The sequence below is a fragment of the Nicotiana sylvestris genome, chromosome 3 (assembly GCF_000393655.2).
Source record: "Nicotiana sylvestris chromosome 3, ASM39365v2, whole genome shotgun sequence".
Lineage (NCBI taxonomy): Eukaryota > Viridiplantae > Streptophyta > Magnoliopsida > Solanales > Solanaceae > Nicotiana > Nicotiana sylvestris.
This window is the reverse complement of record NC_091059.1, coordinates 197,978,341-198,000,230: the sequence shown is the minus strand read 5'-3', so window position 1 is coordinate 198,000,230 and position 21,890 is coordinate 197,978,341. Positions and strand designations below refer to the sequence as shown.

Genomic DNA, 21,890 nt, shown 5'->3' with positions numbered 1-21,890 from the left:
TCGTACCTGTTTTTACCTGATCTTTTTTTGGTTTCTGACCTTCGGGGACCACCCCTTTCTTCATGATGAAACTTAGGTACGGTATCTTCTTCAATTCGCAGCTTCGTACTATACCTGTTGTAAACATCATTCCACGTGGTTGCAGGAAATTCTCGAAGGCTTTCTTTGAGTCGTCTCGTGGCTTCAGAACTTTTGTCATTTAAATTACTTGCAAAGGCTATTGCAGCCCAGTTGTTAGGCACATGAGGTAGAGTCATTCTTTCACGCTGGAATCTATCAACAAAATTTCTAAGCAACTCCGAATCCCCTTGTTTGATTTTGAAAATATCTTCCATTCTTTTCTCAACCTTTTGTGCTCCCGAATGTGCTTTAATAAAAGAATCTGCAAGCTCAGCAAAAGAATTAATAGAATTTTCAGATAAAAGAGAATACCAGGTTAATGCACCCTTGGTGAGTGTTTCTCCAAATTTCTTGACCAGTACTGATTCAATTTCTTGTTTGGTCAAGTCGTTGCCTTTCACGCCTGTTGTAAATGCAGTCACGTGGTCACGTGGGTCTGTAGTACCATCATATTTCGGGATGTCAGGCATTTTGAACTTTTTCGGAATTGGAAGGGGAGCAGCACTTGGCTTCCATGGTTGTTGTGAGTATTTGTCCATGTCTACTCCTTTTATTACAGGCGGAACTCCAGGGATTTGCTCAATACGCTCATTTTGTTCCTTAATCTGTTTCTGCAAGGTTAGTACTAAATTTTGCAAATATGAATTATTTGAATTACCTGGTCCCCCTTCCTGTGGTTCACTGGGGGTTGCTCCATTTCCAGAATTATCAAGTCCAGAGCGGGGATTCTCCAATGTATTATTATTAGGAGTTGGTGTGGGTGGTGCATCAGGCAATCGACTAACAAGTGCCTGAAGAGCTTTGTCGACCTGTGCATCAATTAGCTTTTGTAAAGCTTCAGTTGTAACTCCTTCAAAGTGTTCAGATTGTTCTTGTTGATCAGCACGGGATTCAGTAACAGGAGTGCCTTCACGAGATTGACGTGGTGAATCTGGAGGGGGGGAACCACGTCACCTTGATTTTGATGGATTTGATTTTCATGGTTTCCCAATGTGTTATTACTGTTATTGTCGGTGTTGTTGTTTGACATGGTGACGACAATGGACAAGATATAGATTAAAAGAAAAGATTATCAGATTCCCGGTAACGGAACCAATTTGTTTAACCAAAAATCTGAGTCTTTGGTCAAAGCTAAAAAGAAATTCGGGTTACTGATAATCAGGAGACGAAAACAAAATACTTCTGAGAATGATGGTAAAGCAGTAAATAGTTTTGTATTTCAGTAGGATCCCAATAATCTTTCGTATCCTTACAGATGGTGAGTTCTTCTCCTTTTATAGCTAATTCTAGGAGAAGAGGTAATGCCTTTGTCTTAATGAGGCAATTATGAGCAATAAATGACATTAAAAGAAACGTTACACAATCATTTCTTTTTAAATATCAAATATTCTAACGTATTTGATATTTAATGCTATATTTAAACTCTTTTACGTCATCAGATTCGTATCTTCAACTTCTTCCGATCTTCGGTCTTTAGATGACTTGGATAGGTACGAGACTCGTACCTATTTTAGTAACGGTCCGCACCAATGTTGCTTTCTTTTTCCCTTATCTGTTGTCACCCGTGCCTCTTGGCTATTTATTGTGTTTTGACCGTTTGACCAGTCCACGTATCATGCCACGTAAATTCAGTTTTTTCCCAATTAAATATTGAACTAGGAATCAAGATCCCTCGATAAAGCAACTTGTTCTGCTTTATTGAGTGCATTCATTTGTTAAAGTTTCTTGTCTCTTTCAATGTAGCCTTTCTTTTTAATCTCATTTATTATATGTTTATTTTAGAGATTCTCTTAAAAGTTTGATCAGTCACAGGTCACAATTGATTCAATTTTTTAATCAAATGGCTCAAGCAGCCCTTTTCAGTTTTGGTCAGAGTAACTTCCTAATTAAAAGAATAGGTGACAACAAAAAAGAGAGACATCCTTCATTTCCTTACAGTTTCAGATTGTAAGGTTGCCAAATGATGTGCAGGTTATAACGCTTTTAAATTGATAACAGCCGTTGAAGTATTTGAGCAGCAAAAGTTCATCATAACGTGTGATTTCAAGGGGATTTAGACCACTAATCCTTACCTTTCTGTTCTTTCCATGGGCTTTATAGGTGAATGAATTGCATTAAAGGTAAGTCCTCTCAATTTCATTCCTTTTTCCGCTTCTCTTTTTGGTTGGGTCTACAAGGTCAAAAAAAACCCATATAAAAACTACACTTGTCCTTGAGTAAATAATAGCAGTCTGAGGTCGAAAGCTAGTTAAGGATAAAAAGGGTGTATGCCGTCAGCAATAAGACTCCTGAATTGGTCCAATAGGTACTTTATTATATATATATATATATATATATATATATATATATATATATACTTGGAGCACGGTTTGTAACTTTTAGGTCACGGATCCGAACGGTAAAAACAGGCGTTAATGCTTGCATTAGGGTAATATATTTACAACTATTGTATGTGGGATGCGTTGATTGTTATCAGGTTAAATAGAGTACTTGTAATTGCTTTACATGATCTAGTCTTGTAAATATTTTCTATAGAACTTAATTCTTACTAATTGTTACCATTACCTTTTCTTTTCTTTTTCTAGCCACCATTAAATTTTTACTCGTTGTCAAAAAGTTGTGGTAGCTTCATACTCTGCGTTCACTCTAAATTTGTCCTACCTGCCACGCGCGGTTATTAGGACGAACACTTCAAATCACTCTTTTGTTTTTGTAGAAGAATCAATCTGATCGAGGAAGAGCTCAACTGGCAATATTAGAGGGTTATACATGAAGTATAGCTAGTTCCATTTTAATAACTCAAGTAAAAAGGGCTTCATATATATGTTTTCTTATGCAGCCACCTAACACCTGGAGAAATTCAAAAATAGCCAGATGTACAAGTGGTCATTCAAAAATAGTTATAATTTCAAAAGTAATTAAACTTTAGCCACTTTTCATGTAAAGATAAATATGAACGAAAACACTATTCAAAATCCGGAAAAATACTCCAGAATAATATACTGGAACTCCAGAATAATATACTGGAACTCCAGTATAATATACTGGAACTCCAGTATATACCGGTCCAGCATAATATACTGGAACTTTCTGCGTGTTGGAGTTCCAGCATAATATGCTGGAAGTTCATACACATGTTCACCGATCTTCGGTATATTATGCTGGAACTTTCCGTGTTGCAGCAAAATAGTAGCTATTTTTCAATGACTTTACAAACGCTGACTATTTTTGAATGACCAGTCCGAAAACTGGTCAGCCCGTGCTATTTTAACCCTAACACATGCGAAGAGAAAAGATAGTGTTAGTGTATATCCAGATAGCCCAATTTGGCAACCATGACCAAACAAAACGAGGTGACCGCAGTAGGCACGCGCATGTCGAGAAGAATTGGTTTGGCTAGTATTAGAATTATTAAATTTGGCACCAAGTAATAATTTGTATAGCAAGTTGCACGTACACATATCACGTACGTCTTTTCCTTTATTCAGGTTTTATAATTCTGAACTCACAGAAGTTAGTCTAGTAGATGGCTCACTAGGTACCCATGTGGACAATTTAGTTAAAGTTGAAAAAAGGAGTATTTGAAGTTAAAGTTGAAAGAGTATTTAAAAGTTTATCATATCCTTTCTTCTTTCCATTAGGCGACACAACAAATGAGTTTAATGAGATATACTTTTTATTCGAGGTTAAAATTGACTAGGACACCATGCTATTGTCTTCTTTCACTTTTTATTTGATTAAAGATTTTTTTCCCTTGATTTTTTAACTAATATCTGTAAACGGAGGAGTGCATAAGCCCCTTTAGAGATAAGGGGCGATTTTCTTGTGGCAGTAATTGGGAATGAGCAAATAGGGGGCGACTCTATTTTAACATGGGCAGCAATTGAGAAAAGTACAAAACGTCCAGTATATATACATGTTACTCTCGATTACTTCTACTACCTACATGAAATTAATCCATTCACTTTTACCCACAATTAAACGTCAAAATGACTATGTAAGACTGTAAAAGTTAACTGTCTTACCCGAGTAACATGAAATGTCATACCAAATTACCACTAGCCGTTTGCTCGAGCAAAAAAATTTGTCTCAACGTGTTAGTTACTTCGACGTCAGAAAGTAACCTCTCATAACAGGTAAGATAGACATTATTACTAGACTATATCTGAACAAAAATTAAAGTAGTCAGTAGATATTGATTAGTGGAAGTTACAATTGTTAGGTGTTTGTCCAGATTTTCTTACCATATTTGATTTTTTTTAAGGAAAAGACAACATATTTATCAAATTTAATTTTCCCTTTCTTAAAAGAAAATTATAAATCTCCCATATTTGGCTAGTCTTTTTTCTTGGAGGAAAAAGGTTTTGACATCTATAAATTGAGGATACTTTCTTCTCATTTAGTAGCATCCACAATGTAGACTTTAAGCGGTTTGAGAGTCTTATTTAGGGGGAGAATTTGTGAGACACATGTTATGCTGTCATTTGTGTGTTCCTCTTTGTGAGATTGTTCTCTCAATATTTTGTACTCTCTTTTAAATAGGGGATTGCTCATCTTTGCATGTGGATATAGGTCGATTGACCGAACCACGTTAAATATTTGTGTTTCTTTTGATATATTTCTCTTTTGGTGTTTGATTTATCATCGTTCAATATTTACTTTATTGGCTTGACACCTAATTATTTTGACTCTAACAATCATGTGATGATGAAACTTTTGCACTATTAGTCCAGTTAATCAGATATAAAAGGTTACCATGGCTTTATGTTACATGTAACAGCACCAATTTCATTTCTTATAAAACTCCATGTAAATAATCTGATAATGTAATATATTTTTTTTTATACAACTAGCTAGTGTATAGAAGTTAAAAGTTGATCGGTTATTACTCCGGAAAAGAGCATGCTCTCCTTTAGATGATAATAATATGATATGACCTAGCTATATGAAGGCAGCTCGATATATGTATAGCTAGTTAGAGAAAAAAACAATCCCAAAGTTACCACACCCCAAATCAAGGAATTAAAACCCCACGAGCATTTGTTTTTTAATGGCCTGAAAACACTCCCCAAAAGCAAGAAATTTTTCAAAATAAAGAAGAATAAGTACACATATAATTGAACGATCGATGGAAGAGCTAGCTATATAGAGAGGAAAACTAAAAATAAAACCCTCAAAGCTAGTCAACCCCACAAGTAAGAAATACTACTAAGTAAATATTTGAAAGGGACATATTGGTTTCTTCTACCTCTTGTGAGAAAAGCAAATACAGCCCTGAAAGCTTCAACAAAGTTTCGTTTTGGTGCTCACACAAGGAAAGAAGACAGACAAAGCTAGCTTAAAGGAAAGATAGGATTTTTTCCCCTTGAATATATATTAAGATGGTCTTATTTCTCTAGAATAATCTTTAGTAGGTAACTGATGGCTGGAAACCCTACAAATAACTGGTGGAGTATGATGATGAACGGAAGCATGCATCCCAATCATGAATCTCAGCTGTTTTCTTCTTCTTCGTCGTCGTCTCAGCATTTTTATGGATCTTCTAATTTTTTGGCTGATATTAATATTCCAAGCCAAGATTTCCCTCGCTCATGGAGTCAGCTACTTCTGTAAATACTCTTTATCTCTTTTCGTTTTTATTGGTCGTTATAGCCAGTTTAAGTTGTGTACAACAACAAACACAGTGAACTTTCACCAGTGAGGTCTGGGGAGGGTGAGGTGTACGCAGACCTTACCCTATCTTATGACGGTAGAGAGACAGCCAGTCCGTCTAATTTGTGTAGAGGGTTTAAATTTGTTACCTTAAACATTTGTAGTCTTTGTATTTACCATGTTATTTGTTATTAAACTTCACAGGCTCAAAGTTTTGTAGTGCGATTTAAAGAATCTTTCTTTGCCAATTACTTTTGGATTTCCAAAAAACTTCCATGGTATGAGTTTTGAGTTTCGCGTCTTATAGATCGATATAGACATCATGAAAACCAGTTGTTAATGATACTTAATTTCTTTTCGTTTCCTTCTATGACCAGAGCTTAGAGAAGGACGAGATAAGAGGACCCTATGAACAATATTGTAAAAATTCCATAATAGAGTCCGACCACACGACCAAATAAATTATCTTCATGTACAACGACCCTAATTTACCTAGTAGTAAAGATTGAAAAATCATCATCGCAATCTCCCTAACTATTTCTGTTATATTTCATTTTATGTGGATTATGTGTGTTTATCCAAGTCATGAGTCATGGTGTTTTGACTTGGTGAAACTTTAATTTTTTTTCTTCTTATTTTGTCCCTATTAATTTAAATTGCAGGACTGGATTATCTGGTGAACAAGAAAAGTCAGGTATGAGTCATTATCATCAGTATAAGAAGCTGCGGGAGAAGTGGGAAGAAGTCCAAAGTTTGAATTCCATCAATCCATCATCTTCTTGTTTTAGGGTTCCTGTTGTTGATGTAAACCCGCAAGTAGTGGGCCAAGTATTGTACGGTAATTACCAAGATTTGCCAGCAGCTTCATCACCAGCTAACTCTTGTGTTATCACAAATTTAAGCCATGATATTTTGAATTTTTCTGGTAATAAAATTACCAGTAAGGTGGAAGCCAAGCATCAACATCCAGACCATTCATCCGAGGTAAGAAAAGAAAGCGGATCGATTTTTAAACAAATAGCCGCTTAAATTCACTGTTTACTTTATATAATATAAACAATAATATACGTTGACTATATGTGGATTTTTTTCATCTTTATCTTTGCATAAAGTCAATGTACATAGGTAGCATTCCAAAAGGAAAAGTTGATTTTATGATAAATGCCGAAATACTCTATCATTAGCCAAACGAATTAATCATGATAAAATGTGATTAACTCATGGGTATTTACTCGAGTTTTTGGCAAAAATCATCCTTAAATTATAGCTCAAAGCAAGGGTACATCCCTATCTTATCCTAGTAAACAAAAACCATCCTTATACTATTTAAAAAGTTGCAAGAATCATCCTTCCGTTAAATTTTATCACAAAAACTAACAGCATCATCAAAAGACCATGTCCATCACGTGCCTTTCCCCCTCAATTTTCCAATATTGTCCCTCCTACCCGATCGTCTTACACCTTTGCCAAAAAGGACTAAGACTTCAAAACTAGAAGTTTCTTTCCATATGAACCTCACACCCAACTGTGGTATGATAGTTGGAACTCTCCGATCTCATGCTATACTATTTCTTGCTACCTTCCTTTTGGAGAGGAAAGTGCAAAGCCTTTAAAAATAGTGGAAGAGTTTTGACTTTCTAAGCAGCAACATGTATTTCAATGCACGTACGGTAGATTTTGATATTCTATCTTTAATTTGAGGTGATGATGCAAGGTTTGTTTTTAAAATGTGACTCCAACTTCGGTTTAGCTCAACTATTGTGAAACCACTCACTCCGACAAATGGAAGAGAACTAATCTAGTTTCTGACTTTCAGGTTCTTGATTTAGAGCTAGAACTTTTTAATTTTTCTCATTTATAGGTAGACTAATAAAACTGACACAAAGAGAATCGGCACCCTCATCAAAGCTCGGCACAAATATAAGATTTTACATGATCATAATGCACTTTCACCTCAAGGTCGTGCCAATCTCTTGTTATCATCTGCTTGTTATAAGAAGATAACTTAAGGAGAAGTTATTTCAGTGTAGGCCATTTTTGTTCATTAAATAGTAGCAACTTTAAAGAAGACATAAGCAGCACCTAGTTCATCCTGCTACTTTTCTTGAAGAAGAAGAAGAAAGGGAGGAAACAAAAATTAAGAAGGAAAAAGAAGACGGTCAGCACGTTCTTGGAAAAGTCGATTGGGCAGGAGGGACAATATTGGAAAATTGAGGGGAAAAGGCACGTGATGGACATGGTCTTTTGACGATGCTGTTAGTTTTTGTGATAAAATTTAATGGAAGGATGATACTTACAACTTTTTAAATAGTATAAGGATGGTTTTTGTTTACTAGGATAAGACAAGGATGTACCCTTGGTTTGAGCCATAGTTTAAGGATGATTTTTGCCAAAAACTCGTATTTACTCACTTTGCTAGTTGTCACTTTTTTTTTCTTTTAGCTCCCAAAGTATGTATAGCTTCATCTATTTCTTCTTTAATTTGTTTTTGTTTTTTTTCATTACTTTGATAGAGTAACAGCACAAGCAGTGGAGGGATAACTAATAAGAAGGCAAGAGTTCAACATTCCTCAGCTCAACCATCTCTCAAGGTAATATAATTCACTCTTACATACTCCTCCAATCTTAAATTCTAAACAGATGTAATTAGATATTATGTTAAACAAGTTTTGCATCTAATCGAGCAATTCACTGAAAATTTATGTTGTTCGGATTCTTCAAAAATATCGTTAGTTGTGTGTACGATCCTTCAAAATAGTACATTTTTGGATGATTCCGCACAGTTACTGCAATATTTTTGAAAAGTCCGAGCAACATAGCTGAAAACTATATGCACAAACTAGGGGATATTCGAAGTTGAAGTCCTCATTAATTTAGTTTGTTTATATTTGAAGCTGCAGGTAAGAAGAGAGAAGCTAGGGGATAGGATAACAGCTCTCCACCAACTTGTTTCTCCATTGGAAAGGTAAACTAAATTAAACTTATTCTTGTACAATCTCTTAATTTTGCATATGAAGGGGAGCCTTGACGTAATTGGTAAAGTTGTTGCCATGTGACCAGAAGGTCACGGGTTCAAGCCGTGGAAACAGCCTTTTTCAGAAATGCAAGGTAAGGTTGCTTACAATAGTTCCTTGAGCTTAATGCACCGGGTTGCCTTTTTTTTTTTCCTTTTACTTTTGCTGTAGATTAATTTAGTGCTGACAGTTTATGATGAAACCCATAAAAGGAGATTACAGAAATAAATTTTAATCTTTCACTTTTGCTTTAATATATATACCCATGAAGCCTTGTCTTTTAAAATTATCAGCACAAAAGAAGATCTGAGGAAAAAAGAAATTAAAGGGAATGATCGAGTTTGGGTTAATGCAAAGGCATGGCATATATGTTTACTCTTTTGCAGTCTGACACGGTCTCCGTCTTATGAGAACCTATTGGCTACATCACATTCGTTGAGGGTCAAATTCTGGTCTCTCTTCTCTCCCAATTCTTAACCTACTTTTATATATATATATATATATAGATGGGGTGGGGGTGGGGGTGGGGGTGCTTTCCTTTTTTGCGATGCAATGCATGATGCCCAGGCATACATGGCTTCGATCGAGCAACTTGCATTTAAAGACTTGATGATTCATATGAATCCACAATTCACACGAAGTATTGCATTTTGTTATGTTTTTTATTGATGCGAGAGTCAAAATATCCGTTTATTTCCAATATAAATTTAATGTGCCTTTCTACATATTTTTATAAAAGAGAAGGAAAAAAAAATTATTTATGGAACTACTTCCTCTATTTTATTTTAGAGTATGACATTATTTCCTTATCAGTTTGTCTCAAAACGAAAACACATTTTTGTATTTAAAAAAATTCTTAATTTTAAACCATATATATATATATATATACACGCTTGTGTAGCCATAAAATAATCGTGATGCATATGATCACAAGTTATTAGGATACTTTTCAGCCTGAGCTAAAAGTCTTTTTGTATTCTTAGTTTTACATTTAATCAAATATCGTTCTATAAAATGAAAAGAAAGGCATAGTTTCTTTTTTCCAACAGCGTTTTTGGTTAAAATTTCTTTTTATCTCGTGCACAACATATGCAGGCATTGAGCTCTCCATACATGGGCAATGTAGCAGGAAGCATGGGTCACACTCACCAACAATCTGTGAGTATATATCTGAGTTGTTCTTTTCTTCACACTTTCCAATGAACGACCAAGATTATATTCCATCTTCTCTTTCACATCCATCATACACCTGCATGTGACTAATCATATATTGGATTATTATTTGATTAATTAATATGAAAAACAATTTTCTACCGTGATTCAAGAAAAATAGTTGTTTATTATACAACGAATTTGATCATGGCTGCTTTATTGGATCCCTCGCCAAAAAGCAAGCTTTGAGATGCTTTGCATTAGTATCAAAATTTCCTTTACACAAAGAAATTGTCCTAAGGTGCAAAAGTTGCCAACTTTATGAATTCAAACAAATATTGAAGTTCTTGAACGACATGATCTCTTTAAAAAAAATTGGCTACTTTTTTCAAAATAAATTTGAAAATATTATTTGTTCATAGAATTTGATCAGTTTTTTTAAAAAAATAAAATAAAATTTTAAGTACCCAAAAACTGATTTAGGACAATATTTGGGTAACAAGTTTTCTTCCCCTTACAAAATTTCAATTTTTTCCAAATAAAATATATGTCAATACACAATTTCAATTTTCAAAAACTATTTTTTAACGCAACTTTAAAAATTCTTTTTTCAAGTTTTAGTCAAATCTATGTCCAAATGCTAGCTTATTCTGCTTAAGAAACGAATGATAAAATTTTTAAATGAGTCCCTTTATTCATATAGAAGTACTAATAATTTAGCTAGTTATCAGCAGTAATAACAACAATTATCAAATAGCTTCATTTTTTTTTTCCTGGCAACTATTAAATCTCCTTCAAATTTTTCATAGTTATATGATTTTGAAATAAATTTTGTAGGATTCTCACCATAGAGTCAAGGATTTGAGGAGTAGTATAAAAATTGAGAAAGATGATTGTGAAATTTTCTGTGTATTCTCAATAAATCACTGTATAAGAGGACTCTGTATTTATACAGATATTAGCTACCTAGAAAAGAATCTGAAAATAAAACTACCCTATGAATTATGTACACTTGTCCTATTTTCATTAGCTAAATTCTAACAATGTAACAAATTAATATTCCTTCAGCATGTGAGACTTTGTGTGCATGTGAGAAGTGGACGGTCCAGATTAAAAGCTTTATCAATTGATTTGTTGGCTGAGATGGTGCCACGTGGCTTGTCACATGGCTTATCAGGCAAAGTACTTGGCCTTGTTTTGTCCAAAAGTCCTTTCTTTCCTTCTTCTTTTTCATCGATTCTTTTCTCCTCTTCTTCTGTGTGAATTTCTTGTTGAGAAATCAGATCTTTCTGAGAAAACAAAGAGTGAGATTGATGTATTCCAACATCCCCCCTCAAGTTGGAGGGGATAGAAGATACCCCCGACTTGCCAAGGATCAATCTGTGAGAATGCCCTGACAAAGGTTTTGTGAACAAATCAGCAAGTTGAAGTTTGGAGGGTACAAAAGAGAGGGAGATGAGGCCGGAAAAGAACTGTTGCCGCACAAAGTGGCAATCGAGTTCAACGTGTTTGGTTCTCTCATGAAAAACGGGATTCCGGGCAATATGTATCGCCGCTTGGCTGTTAGAGAAAATTGGAACCAGAATCAGAGGAGGAGTAGATAGATCTGTGAGAAGATGAGTTAACCAAGTAAGCTCAGCCACTAGGCGCCGCATTGAATGATACTCTGCTTCAGCGGAAGATAGAGACACAAAAACTTGCTTCTTAGATTTCCAAAACACCGATGAACCACCTAAGCTGATGAAAAACCCACTGACGGAGCAACGACTATCACGGCAAGAAGCCCGATCAGCATCACAGAAGGTCAATAAATCAAAGAGGGCCGAGCATTGAGGAACAAACCCTGGCTAAGATTAGAGCGAAGATAACAAAGGACGTGTAAAGCTGCTATGAAATGACCAATGCAAGGGTATTGCATGTATTGGCTGAGAGTCAAAACAGCAAATGAAAGATCAGGCTGCGTATGAGTCAAATAATTGAGCTTGCCAAAAAGGTGACGATAGAAGGAAGCATCAGATGCTGATTAGAGGTGGAGAGGGCAGAAAAGGAGAATGGAGGTGGTGAACAAGGAGTAGAAAAACAAGAAGTGGTAAGATCAGTGAAATAGATGTTATTGCAAACATAGTCCTTGAGATAACTAGGCAGGGTGCCTATATTATCTCTGTTGGATCTCTTGAGGGGAATAGAGGGAGAGGAAAAAACAAGAGAAAGGGTAGGGGAATTAAGGGAAGCAGGTAGAGAAGCAGGTGAAACAACACGTGAATCTGGGTGTGTAAGAAGACAATTAGGATAGGTGTGAGGTGTGGGTGTAGATGGTGGTATAACTGATAGTGGAGAAGAAGTGTCAGGGGTGAAATGACTTGAAGGAGGAGGAAAAACTAAAGGAATTTGAACTGATGGAGAAAGAGGGTCTAGTGTAGGAGAATTTGTATAGCTGAATGGAAAAATATGTTCGAGAAAATGAACATCCCTTTAAACAAACAGTTTCTTGGTATTCAAATCCAATAGTTTGTAGCCTTTTTGTCCAATAGGATATCCCATGAAAACACATGCCTTTGCCCTAGGTTCAAATTTACCTCTATGATGTGACAAAGTAGAGGCATAGCATAAACAACCAAAACTTCTTAAGAAGGAATAGGAGGGTGTTTGGTTAAATAATACTTCATAGGGAGTTCTACCTTTAAGGACCTTAGAGGGGAATCTGTTGATTAGAAAAGTAGCTATCAATATGCATTCTCCCCAATAAGATATAGGCATCTTGGATTGAAACAATAGAGCCCTGGCCACTTCCAACAAATGTCTGTGCTTTCTCTTGACAATACCATTTTGTTGAGGAGTACCCACACATGAAGTTTGATGTAGAATTCCTTGAGATTGCAGAAATATAGATGCAACAGTTGCTTTTCCTAATTCTAAAGCATTATCTGATCTGATGATCTTTACTTTAGCATTGAATTGTCTTTCCACCATGCTTAAGAAACATTTTAAGACATAAAATGCATTGCTCTTTGTGCTTAACAAATAAGTCCAAGTTGCTCTTGAAATCATCCACAATGGTTAAAAAATATTTGTATCCATTATGAGTAGGTGTCCTATAAGGTCCCTATGTGTCAATGTGAATTAAATCAAATGCTTGTTTAGTTTTGATGTGACTAATTGGAAATGGTAATCTAGACTGTCTTGCTTGAGGACATATATCACAATCACAAACAGGAGTAGAAGGAAATAATATAGAATTGATGTGTTTCATTGCAATGAAGGGCAAATGCCCCAATCTTACATGCCATAACATTACATCGGATTCTGTTTTTTCTAAGATAGGAAAAGAAAAAGAAGTTGAAACTCAATTAGAAAAAGACTTCTTAAACAAAGATATTGCAGTCTTTGAAGATAGGTTCCTAGACTCTGTCACATTAGGCTGTACTAAGTAGAGTCCTTCTTTAGCCTCACCAAAAACTTGTGAACTCTTCATGAGAGGGCCTTGTGTCACACCTCCATTTTACACACCCGAAGGATGATATAAGGGAGTTTTTCCCAATTAAAGTGACATTATTCAAAATGAGATTATTTATTTATTTTTATAGGAGTCGCCACTTAGAATAAATTATGGTGTCCCAAGTCACCGGTTTATTTTAAATCCCGAATCGAGGAAATTTCGACTTTCCTTTTGAAATCTGCGAACCAAAAATTCTAAGTAAGGAATTCTGTTAACCCGGGAGAAGGTGTTAGGCATTTTCGGGTTCCATGGTTCTAGCACGGTTGCTTAGAAATTTATACTTGGCTTTAGAGCGAATGAGATTGATCGAAAACATAGTCTGAATTGGATGTGTGAAGCATGCCGCCAGCTTTTCATCCTGAGCCTGGATCAAACTCTTCATGCAAGGAATAGAATACGCTCTTTTCTTTGTAAAACCTATGTGCAATTATCTTTTTATCACTTTTAAATCATTTGAATAATGCGTAATTAAAGAATTGAGTTACGCGTATGTATACTCTTTTCTTTTGGCGCATCAAAATCATGTCACGCGTACGTGTCCACAATCAATAACGTTTTGTTTATTTTATTAAGACAAGTTTGGTTGAGGTTGCACGAACGCATACCTTGATTTTAACTTGGAAAATCATAACTATGTCACGCAGATGTGTACATAATCAAAAAAGAAATTGACTGGTTAACACCAACCTAAAGCATACTAGTGTATTCAGGATATTCCATTTATTTTTCCTTTTAGATTCTAGACATTTAGTTGTGTATTATTATATTTTGTTTCTATTACAAAGTGTCTTACATTTGTTCCTAATTCATCCTCTCATAATTTTTTAACCCTCTTTTTATTTCTTGCAATGTTCTTGAATTAATTCGCAACCAGCATCACTTCCTCTCTTATGATTATTTTTCACTAATAGGCATAAAATGTTCTATGCCTATTTAGTATACTCTTCTTGAAACCTTTTTGTTAAAATTGACATATAAATGCGAGCAACAACTCGGCCAAAATTCAGCCATGACCTTGTAACTAATTAACGTAATAACAAGACATTAATTTGAAAATACAGTTACATAACTATCACAATCAAGAGAACCGGTTCTTGACTCTAAAAAATGGGAATCAACAAACTAATCTAATTCTTGAAACTATTCCAAACAAAATTATCCTACTATTATCTCCTTTATATATATATATATATATATACTATTTTTATACTTTCCATTTAAGACTAAATGCATGATCAAATTAACAATTTACGGAAGTCATTTAGGCTTACAAGAATAGCTCGGTCATTTACACTCTGTCGACTATATTTATTAGAATACTCGTTTTCTTGGAATGATTCTTCTTTCAAACCTTTAATTACAAAGAACGATATTAAGAGCGTTAACACTAAATGTTAACACGACTAGAACTTCTCAAATTCTTATACCATAAAATGTTTAAAAATATAGCGTTAACATATTTAGCAATATATATGAACCAAATATTATAGAAATGAAGAGGAACCTTTTATGAAGATCAACATGGTAAAGTTCTTCCAAACAATCCATACCCCAAATTCAATATGCATAATTTAAACCACAGAGTTCAAGCAAACAATTCCCAATCTACCACAATTCTAAGTTAAACGCATTAATGGAAAACTTATACATTTCGAGCTAAACTTGACTGACTAATACAGTACATCACAAGTAGAATCGAAAAGAAAATTTTATACGGATCAACCTAATACTGAATTTATGCTTTAAGACAGCTTCTCATTTATTCTGCAAATCCATTACATAAACCACTGAGGTTCAAAATGTGTACCTGATGATAGCAATGGAAACACCAAAGAAATGAAAGCTCAGCAGTCAGCAGAAATAGGAAGGAACAACTCAGTTTTAACCCAAGAAAACAGCTATTAACCTCAGATAATTCAATGAAACAGTATATGGAAGATGGTTTCAGCCAATTCGAGATTGAAAACCAGAAAATAGAAATCAACGAAACAGTAATTTCCATTTTTTCAGTATTTTCAGAGTTATTTCTCTTTGTATTTTTAAGTACCAACCTCTCTCTTCTGTATCTATCTCCGTATATTTCAATCTTAAAATCTCTGTCTTTTTCAATATTTTTAGAAATTCTTGCTTTCTTTCCACTCTATATTCTTTCAGTCTTTTATAGGCATTCAATTAATGCAATCCCCATTACTACTGTCCCTTCCCTTATTTTAATTATCCCCACTAACTTATTTTCTCTAAATTAATCAATTAGTATCGTTCCCATTATCAATTTCAGCTTCTATTTTTTAAATTATCTATACTAGCTTAGTGCTTTTTAATTAATTCCGCAATGCAATTTCTACCCTACCACTATTGAGAAACTTCCTAATTCAATTATTGATAAGTTTCCTTAGGCTAGACTACCCAAATTACTCTCAAAGCTTCTGTTATTTATCACTCCTAAGTTCTGAATTATCACAATTACAGTAAACAGAAAACTAAAACCTTCAACTGGATTGAAAAACAAAATCAGCTATTAAATTGATTAACGCCATACATGAATATGAACTAAAGACAACGAATGGACAGTCCACAATTTTAAACCTAATTCGACTTAATTAAATTACTTAAAGAAGAGAAAAAGACGAGGCAGAAGTGAAATAATAACAAGAGAAAAGAAAAAAAATAATAATAATACTGGAGAACTCACCAATTCAACGGGTTTAGTTAGCACTCGAATTTTTTCCGATTTCATCGACAAATGATGTTAGTCATTTGTTCTTTGTTAGAACAAGTGATTAACACCATTTTGCGACGAAACCGGGCCCTAAAATTATCAACAATCCTTGAGTTTAAATCTGTCTTTTAGAATGCGGACTCAAGATTTGAAATTCGACCCATTCCAACCAGATTCGAGGGAAACCAGATATGTATTGGGTATGGGGGTCAAGGAGGTTATGGGGTGTTAGTTTGAGGTCGATTGGGTAACCTAGGGTTTGGGGTTCAAACTTTGATCGAAGATTCGACGAGTTCGGCTGTGATTCGAAGGAAACAGTTTGGTGATTTGGGATGGGGAGATGAAGGAGAATCTATGGTGTTAATTTGGGGTTGTTTGGGCCACCGGAATCGCCGTGAGGCGATTTTCGGTGGGCGGATCGCGGTGGTGCGAGGCGGTGGGAGACGGGGTGTCTCTAGGGTATGTGAGGGGGGAGATGAGAGACGACGAGGGGGTTCGAAGGGGGTTGGGGTGTGTTAGGCATTTATATACTGGAGGGGGTGGTCGAATTTACGTCGTTCGATCAAATGAGATCAATGGCCAGGATGAAAGGGAGGGGCTAAACGTCATCGTTTGGTTAAATGGGGGTTGGATCGGTTCTGGAAGCGGGTCGGGGTCGGGTTCTGGGCGAGGTTCTGGATCGTTTGATCACATTAAATCAAAGGTCCAGATTGAGACGCCTAAAACGGCGTCGTTTGGTTGAAGCTGGAGACGGACCGGGTTGGGCTAAGGTCTAGGCCGGGTTTTGGGGTATTTGGGCGGGTATTGGAGTGGGTTTTTATTTGGGCTGGGGATTCTTTTGGCCCAGATTTGATTTCCTCTCTTTTATTAACTCTTTTTCTTTTCTTTCTTTTTCTTTCAAAAATTAAGATTAAAATCCTAATTAAATTATAAAACCCAAATTAGCTTTAAGAATATTAATTAACTCTAAATAATAATTATCATAAATAATTAAATACTAAATTAAAAGAAAATCACACAATTTGACTAAAAACACACAAATATGTTATTTTTGTGAATTTTTATTTTTGTAAAACACCTAATTATTAATTAATTCCAAGAATGTAAAAATCAAATCCTAAATGCAGGTGCTATATTTTTTTTATATTTTTAATGCATTAATAAAATTAAACATGTACACAAACATATGCAAACAATCAGGAAAAATCGCACAGTAATTCCTAATAAAAAAAATCTAATTTTGGAAATTCTTTTTGGAGTAATTCATGTGAGGCAAAAATCACGTGCTCACAGCTGCCCCTCTTTGTCCGAAAACACGAAGAGTTTTCGTGTAAAGATAAAGTGAGCGGATACGAGCAATTTTTGTCTGTTTGAATACTCTGTGGGAAGCATTTTTTGAAAGGTTTGACCGAACCTCTGCTTCAAAGGTTTCCTACATATCCTTGGCTATAAAAGAATCAGGCCAATGTAGTTCGGGAAGTTTTGGTAGCTGGGACTACCATAAAGCTGCGATTTTACTGTTACTGTTGTTGCTGTTGTTGATACTGCCTACTGACCTCCTTATTACACCATGACAAAAATGAAGAAGCTAGACTAAGCTATAATCTATGCTTTACACAGATTTATTTTCAAACTTGATCTTGTGACTGACGTTGCCTCGTTGACTTGTATTTTCCTTAGAAGTTCCTTTGTGGCTGACTTGAATGGTATTTTTTGAAATGCTTTCCCTTCTTCTCCAGGCGGGCACCTGATTGCTGAACCTTTTTTAAATGTCTTCCTTTGACTATTGTTTCCTTTCCTCTGTTTTCCAGGCGGGCTCCTGATTATTTGAAATTTGAATTGCTTCTTCCCTTCGTTCTCCAGGCGGGCTCCTGACTACTTGAAATTTGAATTGTATTCCCTTGTTCTCCAGGTGGGCTCCTGATTGCTGAGACTCGAAATGTATTCCCTTGTTCTCCAGGTGGGCTCCTGATTGCTGAAACTTGAATTGTACTCCCTTGCTCTCCAGGTGGGTGCCTGATTGCTGAAACTTGAATTGTTGTTCCTTGTTCTCCAGGTGGACGCCTGATTACTAAATCTTCAACTGCTTTTCCTTGTTCTCCAGGTGGACGCCTGATTGCTGATACCTCAACTGTTCTTCTTTGTTCTCCAAGTGGACGCCTGATTGCTAATACTTCAAATGTTCTTCCTTGTTCTCCAGGTGGACGCCTGATTGCTAGTACTTGGTCATGCTCTTATCTTTAACATCCACATTGTTCTCCCTGTTCTTTAGATGGGCACCTGATTTCAACAAAAATAGACAAAATAAAAGAAAATTTTCTGCCCCAGTTTGGTAGCTGGGCGCATCTGCGAGTGTTAAACTGAATCATATTACTAAATATTACTAAGAATTTGAAAGCTAGGTCCCATTATCCAGGGGGTCCTGACAACGCTTAACTAAATGACGATTTCAAAGCTAAATTATATCTACTGAAGGTATGTTTTATGCTAAATCTTGTTATCCAAACCAGTTTTAAACTACGTCCCATTATTCAGGAGGGTCCTGACAATCAAAAATCAAGTCTTATCTTAAGGGTGACAATTTTACGACCAAATTGTACTCTCTTATAACAATACTTATGCTAAACCTTGTTATCTAATGGAGATCTCAAAGCTAGGTCCCATTATCCAGGAGGGTCCTGAAGTTTCGAATTGAGTCTTGTCTTAAAAAAAATGAAAAATTCAAACCAACTTATATTTTCACGAAGTAGGACTTATGCTAGATCTTATACTCATGAATGTTTTGAATTAAAGCTAAGTCCTATTTTCCAGAAAGGTCCTGAGAATTTATACGATCAAACCTGCATGGTACTTGCTTTCCTTACAGGGTGCTTCCTGAAATAGATCCATCTTTGCCCCTGTTTCAAATCAAAGAAAATCTTGTCAGTTTAAAATGTGGTGGTTAGTTGTGGCATTCTTGTTGGGGATGGTTTTCTCTTTGCCATGCTTTGCTTCAACAGACTGCCTTGAACTGGTCGAAAGGACTATTTCGACCTCATGACTGATCCTTAACTGCAGGATCCCCAACTGTTATTTTTCACTTCTGACCCTTTTATTCGTAACCATACATCTCTCATGACATTACTGAACCATTCCACCTATTTAACCTTTGCTTACACCCTAGGTCCCACTTTTCATCATACTATCTCCAGCATGTCCTAGCCGTATTTTGCTTTGTGCAATTTTGAATTTGGTAGTACACTTTGACATTCCTTCTTATTTGTTGGAACAAGGCTAACCTTGGAAGAGCTTTAGAGGAGTAAAAGTTAACAGCAATGAAATGCGACGATTTTGAGAATTAAGAATAAAGAAGAAAATCCAAATTTGGATGACTGTTGGAGATAGGAAAAAGGAACTTATCTGAGTGGAGTCACTGGCACCAATGATCATGGTATGCATTTTGGATTAATCAGCCCAGTCTATTTAACCAATCTCCTTTCCAATTGTTTTACTTTGTTCTCCAAGATTTCCACAACCCAATTTTACTTTCCGCCAACTTACGGACCTTGTTCGACTTGCAGTGCCCTGAAGGGTTTTCACCAACAAACCTCTCTCATTTGTTTGTTCCTCAATTCCTTGTTGCCTTATGGTGCCCACGAAGGTTTTAACCGATAAGACTCTCTTATTTTTACTTTCTCTCAGCTTTCGTCGCCTCATGGTGCCCGTGAAGGTTTTCACCGATAAAACTCTCATTTTTACTTTCTCTCAGCTTTCGTCGCCTCATGGTGCCCATGAGGGTTTTCACCAATAAGATTTTCTCATTTTCATTACTTTTCCTGCTTGGATCAGAGTGTTATCCTAATATGAATCACCTCTATTTGCTCAACTTGGCATCTCTCAAAGACTGATCGGAAGGTCTTTCTTTGGACCGTAATGTGGGCTTTTGGATAGGGTTAGAAAGAAAGGATATCAAAGGCTCAAAACAATTTGACATGGGTTTAAAATTACAACTCTTGGAATCACATTTCTTATTACAAGTACAACTTCTGCCCCAGTTTCTTGCTTGGGGATCTTTTGATATTTTATTTTACTATGACCGAGCCGTGAGGCTGCCTACGTATCCTTAACAGGAATCAGGTCAAACGTAGTTCACACCATGAATTTCCTTGTTGTTATACTTTTTTTTTCTTTTTTTTTCTTTTTCTCTCTTTTTTTTGTTATTGATTCCAAAAGAGGGGTATGAAAGAAATAAATAAAGATCAAAAGGGGGAACAAAGGGTAAAATGTTTAGATAGCAGAACGAATTTCCTTCGTCATTTCAATCTTCGAAACAATGCCCGGTACAAACAATCAACAATTATAACAAAGAAATCATACATAATATCTCTTGACTGCATCGGAATTGATGGCCATGTCTATGCATTTTCCTTCGATATCTGTTAAACATAGAGCACCATTGGACAATACTCTGGTTACAATAAATGGCCCTTGCCAATTCGGGGCGAACTTGCCTTTTGCTTCAACCTGATGGGGAAGGATATGTTTCAGCACTTGCTGACCCACTTCAAACTTTCGGGGACGCACCTTTTTGTTGTATGCTCTTGCCATTCTCTTTTGATATAACTGGCCATGACATATTCCTGCCAATCTTTTTTCATCAATCAAGTTCAACTGCTCCAAATGGGTTTTGACCCACTCATCATCATCAATCTTAGCCTTAGCGACAATCCAAAAAGAAGGGATTTCAACTTCTGCAGGTATTACTGCTTCAGTGTCATATACCAACAAATAAGGAGTTGCACCTACCGAAGTACGGACAGTAGTGCGATATCCCAACAACGCAAATGGTAATTTTTCATGCAATTGCCTCGAACCTTCTACCATTTTCCGAAGTATCTTCTTTATGTTTTTGTTGGCTGCCTTGACTGCTCCATTCGCCTTGGGACGATATGGGGTAGAATTGCGATGTGTAATCTTAAACTGTTGACATACCTCTTCCATCAAGTTACTGTTAAAATTAGCACCATTATCTGTAATGATCACCTTTGGGATTCCGAATCGACAGATGATATTTGAGTGAACAAAATCGACCACTACTTTCTTGGTCACCGATTTGAAAGTTTTGGCCTCAACCCACTTGGTGAAATAATCAATGGCTACCAGAATGAACCTGTAACCGTTGGATGTTGCTGGCTCAATTGGTCTAATGACATCCATGCCCCAAGCAACGAAGGGCCATGGTGCCGACATTGTGTGCAATTCCTATGGTGGAGAATGAATCAAATCTCCGTGTATCTGGCACTGATGACATTTGTGCACAAAATTGATACAATCTCGTTCCATGGTAAGCCAATAATAGCCTGCTCGGAGAATTTTCTTTGCCAACACATATCCGCTCATATGTGTTCCACAGACTCCCGAATGTACTTCGGATATGACAGTCGTAGCTTGTCTAGCATCTATGCATCTTAATAATCCAAGGTCTGGTGTTCTCTTATACAAAACTCCTCTACTTAAGAAGAATCCATTTGCCAATCGTCGAATTGTTCTCTTTTGATCCCCCGTGGCTTGCACTGGATATATCCCCATTCTGATGTACTCCTTGATATCGTGAAACCATGGTTCGCCATCAAGTTCTTCTTCAATCATGTTACAGTAAGCATGCTGATCTCGGAATTGAATATGCAGAGGATCGACATAAGTTTTGTTCGGATGGTGCAACATTGATGCCAGGGTAGCCAAAGCATCGGCGACCTCA

At 36.1% G+C, this 21,890-nt stretch overlaps 2 protein-coding genes across 16 annotated transcripts in view; one reads left to right on the top strand and one right to left on the bottom strand.

The window, feature by feature from the left end:
* The first annotated feature begins 5,262 nt into the window (after positions 1-5,262).
* Positions 5,263-21,890, top strand: part of LOC104243696 (transcription factor bHLH68-like) — a 35,860-nt gene continuing 19,232 nt past the window's right edge. For 2 of the 15 annotated variants that reach the window (XM_070171348.1, XM_070171351.1), the window contains exons 1-6: positions 5,263-5,729; positions 6,435-6,756; positions 8,286-8,363; positions 8,667-8,737; positions 8,833-8,880; positions 9,882-9,944. In XM_070171348.1, the coding sequence (XP_070027449.1) occupies positions 5,542-5,729; positions 6,435-6,756; positions 8,286-8,363; positions 8,667-8,737; positions 8,833-8,880; positions 9,882-9,888 (714 nt within the window). In that variant the 5' untranslated portion in view covers positions 5,263-5,541 and the 3' untranslated portion in view covers positions 9,889-9,944. The other 13 variants (XM_070171347.1, XM_070171349.1, XM_070171350.1 and 10 more) reach the window with 13 other exon arrangements.
* LOC138888555 (uncharacterized) lies at positions 11,003-12,908 on the bottom strand. Its single transcript, XM_070170439.1, has 3 exons — positions 12,421-12,908; positions 11,925-12,372; positions 11,003-11,785 (listed from the first exon to the last, which is right to left on the bottom strand). The coding sequence occupies exons 1-3, from the start codon at positions 12,906-12,908 to the stop codon at positions 11,003-11,005; spliced, it is 1,719 nt and encodes a 572-aa protein (XP_070026540.1).

What these genes read in the sequence shown, in the direction of transcription:
- LOC138888555 (XM_070170439.1), bottom strand. Translation starts at nt 12,908, where the DNA reads ATGGTGGAAAGACAATTCAATGCTAAAGTAAAGATCATCAGATCAGAT. An exon ending in GATTTGAATACCAAGAAACT is followed by an intron (nt 12,373 to 12,420) that starts GTTTGTTTAAAG and finishes TTTTCCATTCAG; the next exon opens with CTATACAAATTCTCCTACAC. An exon ending in CTTCTATCGTCACCTTTTTG is followed by an intron (nt 11,786 to 11,924) that starts GCAAGCTCAATT and finishes CTCTAATCTTAG; the next exon opens with CCAGGGTTTGTTCCTCAATG.